Source organism: Mirounga leonina, unplaced genomic scaffold (assembly GCF_011800145.1).
Source record: "Mirounga leonina isolate KUSES-001 unplaced genomic scaffold, KU_Mleo_1.0 Mir_151, whole genome shotgun sequence".
Taxonomy (NCBI): Eukaryota; Metazoa; Chordata; class Mammalia; order Carnivora; family Phocidae; genus Mirounga; species Mirounga leonina.
The window spans coordinates 107,604,312-107,613,218 of record NW_023270377.1 but is presented as its reverse complement, the minus strand read 5'-3'; the positions used below and the strand labels follow the sequence as shown (position 1 = coordinate 107,613,218).

Sequence of the window (8,907 nt, the reverse complement as noted above, 5' to 3'; positions counted from 1 at the left end):
GTAATTTTTAAGGAAGAAAATACTTTTGAAAATTCCAGTAGACTTTTCTTTTTTTTTTGGCCATGGTCGGAAGTGGGGTTGAACTTAAAATTTTGTGGTTTTGAAGAACGCTTAAGTGGTGAATTAATGTGATGTGAAGAAAAGGTAACCGCCTCATTCTCTTGCAGTCTAATCACAGACCACCCCCCTTTTTTCCCCCCAGCCTTAGGGGAGGGAGCCTTTAATAATGGTCTGTGTAAACTGATGCCCAGGCGGTATGAGTTCGAAGTGCTGCTCGAACACACTGAAGCAAAGAGGAACCCCAAAGGGCAGCATCTCCCCAAACAAAACAATTGCTTCGACCAACCAACCAACCCAAACGGCTGCAATGGCTCTCCTGGCGCGAATCCTGAACGCCCGAGTGAGCCCGGCTGCCGGGCGAGGCGGGTTCCTGAGCGCCGGGGCTTCACGGCCCTCCCGGCCCGAGGGCGCCCGGCTGCCGGCGGGGACGCGGGCCGAGGACAAAGGAGCGGGGAGGCCGGGAGCGCCGCGGGCCGGGGGCCGGGCCGAAGGGCCCCGCAGCCTCGCCGCCATGCCGGGGCCCCGCAGCCTCTCCAACCTGGTGGAGTTCTTCTGGAAGGACGGCTTCAGCCGCATCCACGAGATCCAGGTAGCAGCGCGCGCGGGGTGGGAAGGGGAGCGGGCCAGGGGACTGTTCCTCTGAGCGCGGAGGCCTCGCGCGCGCCGGAGGGCGTCCGGAAGGAGGCGCCGTGGAGGGTGCCCGAAGGAACTCCAGGGAGGGGGTACCGGGAGGGGGACGCCGGGGAGGGGGCGCCAAGCCCGGCCGGGAAGGGGACGTCAAGGAGGGTCCCCCGGGAGGGACCCCAAGAAGGAGGCACCGGGCAGCGGATGCCGGGGAGGGGACGCCGGGCAGGGGGCGCCAAGAAAGGGGCTTCAAGGAAGGGCGCCAGGGCAGGGTCTCCGCGCTGGGCGAGCCGGGGAGAGGGTTCTGGGGAGTGAGCCCGAGGAGGGGTGCCTGGGAGGTGTCCCCAGGTAGGAGACCCGCTCGGGGTGGACCCCCGCGGGCGGAGGCGCGGGTTGAGGCTTGCGGAGCCCAGCGGAGGGAGTCGCGGTCCAGCCCCGGGATGGCCCCGAGGGGGGCCCAGAAGAACTTCTCTCGCGGGGACGTCGGGGGCCCGGCCCGGGAGCGCTGCGAGCAGCTCTGAGCTCTACAGAGCACCGTGTCTACGCGGCCGGCCGAGGTCATGTTGCGTCCGTTTCTGGTCCTTTTTGCTTGTATTTTATAAATGGAAAACAAACACGCCCCCCTCCCCCAAACATCTGAGGTTCGGAGGCCACAGGTTCCTTAGCCTCCAGGTGATGGGGTCGCCACACGAATGTAAATGAACCTCGGCTGCAAGCCCGGACTCGGGCAGGGATCTAGGAAGAACCCAGTCGTTCCAACAACCTGTGGGAGTTTTGGGACACGTCAGCCTACAGTTTCTCATCTTGACCCTGAGTTTTCCCTTCTTTTACCCATCCCAAATTGCGCCTTTCATTGCAAGGTGGGACCCTCCACCTGCAAGGGTCATGGGATCTCCTTTCCTCTCGCTCTGGCAGCTGCTTCCTTACTTGACTTCTTCATTTCCTCAGGCTCCCACCCCTGCGCACACTTCTTTCTGGGATCTGGGCCTTCTAACCGCTTCCAAGAACACCCTCCCTCCACCCCCGTCCCACTTACTTTTGTTCAAAACTCATGGGTCATCCTTCAAAGCACTTCTCCAAGGAAGCCTTCCGTGACCACCCACTTGGCCTGTGGTCATGGTCATTCATTCATTCCCTCAACCAAGAAACATACCTGATGGTGCAGAGGCCCTGATTGGGCTAGAGAAGCAGAAACCTCATTGGGAGAAAAAACCCAACTCAGGAGCAAGTTTAATTTGACTGAAATTCCAGACCCTCCTCTCCATCCCCCACACCAACCTTACACAGTTTTCCACCTGACATGCTTCTAGGGGTCAAAAAGGATTTTCTTTCTTTTCCCTGTGGGATCTGGACATAAGATATCAGGATGTGATAGTTTTCAAATGGGGAAAAACATGTTTTGTTATTGACTGTGAACAAGTCAGTACAGCTTGGTATTTTTGTTTCTGCTTTTTTTTTTTTAATTTTAATTAATTAATTTTTTTTTACTTTTATCCACTTCTGTTGCCATCTGCTTTTATCCTCACAGCATAAGCCCACAGTTTGTTCCGCAGCACAGGTTTCTTTGAGAAGCTGACCACTGTTAAACCTGCATGTCTAGCAGAAGCGGCCTAGAGAGCCACCTCTCCACCGCCAGAAAGTGTCTCAGTTCAGAGGGGCATTTTCCCTGCATCTGCCCTGCTTCCCGCCATCACCCGACACGCAACCCTCCTGCCCAAGGCTCAGACTACACCTATCACCGTGATGGTCCTGAGTGGTGGCACACACCTGCCAGAGGACAGTCACGGAACTGACTCACCCGTGCTTTCTCAAAACACAGTAGACAGGCCCCAACTGTTCCCAGCTCCGTTGTCCTTCTGGGCTCCCCTTTTCCTTTATTCTCCAAATAGCACTCATTTACAAGAGCGGGAATCCTCCTGCAACCCCTCTGAGGACCTCAGGGAGTGCTTTATGGCCTGGGGTTACCCCACTGCAGGTGTGCTCAGGTTGCTCTAGACTGAATAAGATTCTAGTAAAACCCTCTGCCCTGCTCTCCAGCTTGCTCCTGAGACCCTTGTAGGAGGAAGACAGTTACTCTGTGACCATTACCTCCAGTATACTTTACTAGACTCGTGATCACAGTGTTAGCTTGCCAGTCATCTATATGGTTCAAGTCTTTCCCGTACAGGTGGGAAAGACCCAAGTGTTGGCTGAGTGACTTGCCCGAGGTCTTGCAGCTAATTAGTGACAGAGCAACATCCTAGCCTGTGTCGCTAGAGGCTGTTTCAGATGTGACAGAGCAGGAGGGCCCTGTGTTCAAATGCTGGCCCTCTACATGCACCTGTGGAGTCTTGGCTAATCACTTATTCTCTCTAGACCTCATTTTCCTTGTCTGTGCAGGAATCTGACAATCCTCATCCATCTCACAAGTTATTATGTGATCAAATGAGATTAGGGCTGTGGAGGGGCTTCGTAAGCTATAATCATAACATGTAAATATGAATAATGAACATTTCTAGAACTCTTTTCATGTGCCAGGCACAGTTCTAGTCCTACACATGAGGGAAGTTCTATTATTTGTTCATTTCACAGGTGAGGAAACTGAAGTACAGTGGGTAAGTTTGCCTAGCTAGTACACACTGAGCTAAGATTCAAACTCCAGTGTCTGTGCTCTTAATGTCTATGCAAATTCTAAGTACCAGGACTGACTGTACTCTTCTGTGGTCCACTAGCAAAAAAGTGCTGTACACTATCTGGGTCATCCATCTTGTTCTTTCTCGTGCCTGGTCAGTTGCTCCTTAGTGCTGATGGTGCCTGTTCAGTAGCTGGATTTGCCTGGGGAGTGACCCATTTCCCAGTAGTTGGCTATTAACAGTCATCTCAACCATGGCACCCATTCAGAGACCCAGAGGAACACCTTCCAGTTGAGTCTGAGTGTTTTCATCTCTGGGTGGGAGGACTTCACCCAGGTTGATAAGAAAGTGAGTATCTTCTACCTGAGGAGTAGAAGGAAGAATGGAGAGACAATGGACTCTTTGGCCTGCTATTTTTGAGGTTGAGAATTGGGGTGATGAGAAATGTTGGCAGACACCAAAGAGAGACTTAGTCATTTTCCCCATATGCTCAGACCTGGCTGTGCCATGCTGAGCCAGGCTGGAAGGGACTTTCTCTCTCTCTCTCGTTTATTTATTTATTTAACCCATTTACATTTATTGTGATTTCTCTTTGTTTTTTGGTACTAGAGCTATTGAGATATAATTCACATACCATACAACAGTCACCCCACTTAACCTTAGAACATGTTCATAACTTTATTTATTTTTTATTATTTATTCATTTATTTTTTTCAAAGATTTTATTTATTTGACAGAGAGAGAGAGACAGCGAGAGAGGGAACACAAGCAGGGGGAGTGGAGGAGGGAGAAGCAGGCTTCCCTCCGAGCAGGGAGCCCGATGCGGGCCTTGATCCTAGGACCCTGGGATCATGACCTGAGCCAAAGGCAGACGCTTAATGACTGAGTCACCCAGGTGCCCCAGAACATGTTCATAACTTTGAAAAGAAACCCCATATTGTTTCATTTAGCTGTCACTCCCCAACTCTCCATCCCCCCCAGCCATAAGCAACCACTAATTTACTTTTTGTCTTTGTAGACTGGCCTATTCTGGACATTTCATATAACTGGGTCATAACATGTGGTCTTTTGTGTCTGGCTTCTTTCACTGAGCATCACATTTTCAAGGTTCATCTATGTTGTGGTGTGTACCAGTGCCTCATTTCTTTTTATGGGCAAATAATATTCCAGTGTGAGGACATACTACATTTTGCTTGTCCATTCATCAGTTGACAGACACGTGGATTGTTTCCACCTTTTTCCTAATTGTGAAAAATGCAGCTATGAACGTTCAATATAAGTTTATTTTTGTATAGACATATGTTTTCATTTCTTTGGATATATATCTAGGAGTGGAATTTCAGGGTCAAATAGTAACTCAATTTTAACCTTTTGAGAATCTGCCAGACCGTTTCTCAAAGTGGCTGCAGTATGTACATTCCAGCCAGCAAGTGTAAGAGGTTGTGATTTCTCCACATTCTTGCCAGGGCTTGTTATTACCTATCCTTTTGATTACAACCATTCTAGTGGGTGTGAAGTGGCATCTCATTGTGATTATGATTTGCATTTCCCTGATGACTAATGATGTTGAGTTTCTTTTCATCTGCTTATTATCCATTTGTATATCTTCTTTGGAGAAATGTCCATTCAAATAATTGCCCAGTCTTTAATTGGTTCATTGTTTTATTGAGTTGTCATAGTTCTTTATATGTTTTACATACAAGTCCCTTATCAGATATGTGCTTTGCAAATATTTTCTCAGTTCTGGGGATTATCCTTTACTTTCTTTATAGTGTCCTTTGAAACACCAAAGTTTTAAATTTTAATGAAGTCCAATTATCTACTTTTTCTTTTGTTGTTTGTGGTTTTGGTATTATATCTTAAGACACCATTGCCAAATTCAAGGTTATGAAGATTTACCCCTATCTTTTCTTCTAAGAATTTTATAGTTTTGGCTCTTACCTTTAGGACTTGAACCCTTTTGAGGTAATATTTATATCTGGTATGAGAGAAGGGTATAAGTTCATTCTTTGCCTGTAGATACCCATTTGTCCCTGCATTTGTTGAAGAGACTATTCTTCCCCTATTTAATTGTCTTGGCACTGGCACCCTTGTTGAAAATCAATTGACAGAGATGTACGGGTTTATTTCTGAATTCTCAGTTCTACTCCCGTGGTTTAGATGTTCATCCTCATGTCAGTATTACATTGTCTTGGTTACTGTTGCTTTTTTTTTTTTTAATTTTATTATGGTACGTTAGTCACCATACAATACATCATTAGTTTTTGATGTGGTGATCCACCATCCATTGTTTTCGTATAACACCCAGTGCTCCATGCAGTATGCACCCTCCTTAATACCCATCACCGGCCTAACCCCTCCCCCCTCCTCTCTAAAACCCTGTTTGTCTCTCAGGGTCCATAGTCTCTCATGGTTCATCTCTCCCTCTAATTCTCCTCCCCCCACATTTTTCCCTTCCTTCTACTAATGTCCTCCATGCTATTCGTTATGTTCCACAAATAAGTGAAACCATATGATAATTGACTTTCTCTGCTTGACTTATTTCACTTAGCATAATCACCTCCAGTCCCATCCATGTTGATGAAAAAGTTGGGTATTCATCTTTCCTGATGGATGAGTAATATTCCATTGTATATATGGACCACATCTTCTTTATCCAATCACCTGTTGAAGGGCATCTTGGCTCTTTCCACAGTTTGGCTATTGCGGACATTGCTGCTATGAACATTGGGGTGCATATGGCCCTTCCTTTCACTACATCTGTGTCTTTGGGGTAAATGCCCAGGAGTGCTATTCCTGGGTCATAGGGTAGCTCTATTTTTAAATTTTTGAGGCACCTCCACACTGTTTTCCAATGTGGCTGTACCAACTTGCATTCCCACCAACAGTGTAAGAGGGTTCCCCTTTCTCCACAACCTCTCCAACATTTGTTGTTTCTTTCCCTGTCCATTTTTGCCATTCTAACTGGTGTAAGGTGGTATCTCAGTGTGGTTTTGATTTGGATTTCCCTGATGGCTAATGATGATGAACATTTTTTCATGTGTCTGTTAGCCATTTGTATGTCTTCTTCAGAGAAGTGTCTTTTAGTATCTTCTGCCCACTTTTTGACTTGATTATTTGTTTTTTGGGTGTTGAGTTTGAGAAGTTCTTTATAGATTTTGGATACCAGCCCTTTATCTGTAGCGTCATTTGCAAGTATCTTCTCCCATTCTGTGGGTTGCCTCTTTGTTTTGTTGACTGTTTCCTTTGCTGTGCAGAAGCTTTTTATCTTGATGCAGTCCCAAAAGTTCATTTTTGCTTTTGTTTCACTAGCTTTTGGAGATGTATCTTGAAAGAAGTTGCTGTGGCCGATGTCAAAGAGGTTACTGCCTATGTTCTCCTCTAGGATTTTGATGGATTCCTGTCTCACATTGAGGTCTTTCATCCACTTTGAGTTTATCTTTGTGAGTGGTGTTAGAAAATGGTCGAGTTTCATTCTTCTGCATGTGGCTGTCCAATTTTCCCAGCACCATTTATTGAAGAGACTGTCTTTTTTCCATTGCATGTTTTTTCCTGCTTTGTCAAAGATTATTTGACCATAGAGTTGAGGGTCCATATCTGGGTTCTCTATTCTGTTCCATTGGTCTGTATGTCTGTTTTTGTGCCAGTACCATGCTGTCTTGGTGATCACTGATTTGTAATATAGCTTGAAATCGGGCAACGTGATTCCCCCAGCTTTGTTTTTCTTTTTCAACATCTCCTTGGCGATTCGGGGTCTTTTCTGATTCTATACAAATTTTAGGGTTGTTTGTTCCAGCACTTTGAAACATGTCATTGGAATTTTGATCGGGATGGCATTGAAGGTATAGATTGCTCTGGGTAGCATAGACATTTTAACAATGTTTATTCTTCCGATCCATGAGCATGGAATATTTTTCCATCTTTTTGTGTCTTCTTTAATTTCTTTCATGAGTGTTCTGTAGTTCCTAGAGTATAGATCCTTCACCTCTTTGGTCAGCTTTATTCTGAGTTTTCTTATGGTTTTTGGTGCTATTGTAAATCGAATCATTTCTCTAATTTCTCTTTCTACAGTTGCGTTGTTAGTGTATAAGAAAGCAACTGATTTCTGTGCATTGATTTTGTATCCTGCCATATTACTGAGTTGCTGGATGAGTTCTAGTAATTTGGGGGTGGAGTCTTTTGGGTTTTCCACATAAAGTATCATGTCGTCTGTGAAAAGAGAGAGTTTGACTTCTTCTTTGCCAATTTGAATACCTTTTATTTCTTTTTGTTGTCTGATTGCTGTTGCTAGGACTTCTAGTACTATGTTGAACAACAATGGTGAGAGTGGGCACCCTTGACGTGTTCCTGATCTTAAGGGAAAGGCTCTCAGCTCTTCCCCATTGAGGATGATATTCGCTGTGGGTTTTTCATAGATGGATTTTAAGAGCTTGAAGAATGTTCCCTCTATCCCTGTACTCTGAAGAGTTTTAATCAGGAAAGGATGTTGTATTTTGTCAAATGCTTTTTCTGCATCAATTGAGAGGACCATATGGGTCTTCTCCCTCCTCTTATTAATGTGTTCTATCACATTGATTGATTTGCGAATGTTGAACCACCCTTGCATCCCGGGGCTAAATCCCACTTGGTCATCGTGGATGATCCTTTTAATGTATTGTTGGATCCTATTAGCTAGGATTTTGTTGAGGATTTTGGAATCCATATTCATCAGGGATATCGGTCTGAAATTCTCCTTTTTGATGGGGTCTTTGCCTGGTTTGGGGATTAAGGTAATGCTGGCCTCATAGAATGAGTCTGGAAGTTTTCCTTCTGTTTCTATTTTTTGAAACAGCTTCAGTAGAATAGGTATTATTTCTTCTTTGAATGTTTGGTAGAATTCCCCAGGGAATCCATCAGGCCCTGGACTCTTGTTTTTTGGGAGGTTTTTGATCACTGCTTCAATCTGGTTACTGGTTATTGGCCTACTCAGGTTGTCAATTTCTTCCTGTTTCAGTCTTGGCAGCTTGTAGGTTTCCAGGAAGGCCTCCATTTCATCCAGATTGCTCGGTTTATTGGCATATAGTTGTTGATAATAATTTCTAATAATTGTTTCTATTTCCTTGGTGTTAGTCGTGATCTCTCCCCTTTCATTCATAATTTTATTAATTCTCTCTCTTCTTTTGGATAAGTCTGGCCAGTGGTTTATCAATCTTATTAATTCTTTCATAGAACCAACTTCTAGTTTTGTTGATCTGATCTACTGTGTTTCTGGTTTCTAATTCATTGATTTCTGCTCTAATTTTAATTATTTCTCTTCTAATGCATGGCTTAGGCGTTGTTTGTTGCTTTTTCTCTAGTAATTTAAGGTGTAGAGTTAGTTGGTGAATTCGGGATTTTTCTATTTTTTTGAGTGAAGCTTGGATGGCTATGTATTTCCCCCTTAGGACTGCCTTTTCAGTATCCCATAGGTTTTGGACCGATGTGTTTTCATTCTCATTGATTTCCATGAATTGTTTAAGTTCTTCTTTGATTTCTTGGTTGACCCAAACATTCTTGAGCAGAGTGTCTTCAGCTTCCAAGTGTTTGAATTTCTGCCAAATTTTTTCTTGTGATTGAGTTCCAGTTTTAGAGC

General features: G+C 45.0%; 1 protein-coding gene across 1 annotated transcript in view; it reads left to right on the top strand.

Annotated features, from left to right (window-relative positions):
- The first annotated feature begins 367 nt into the window (after positions 1 to 367).
- Positions 368 to 8,907, top strand: part of LOC118012566 (cytochrome P450 27C1) — a 28,754-nt gene continuing 20,214 nt past the window's right edge. The window contains exon 1 of the mRNA XM_035008238.1: positions 368 to 649. Within this exon, the coding sequence (XP_034864129.1) occupies positions 368 to 649 (282 nt within the window). The remainder of the gene's footprint in view (positions 650 to 8,907) is intronic.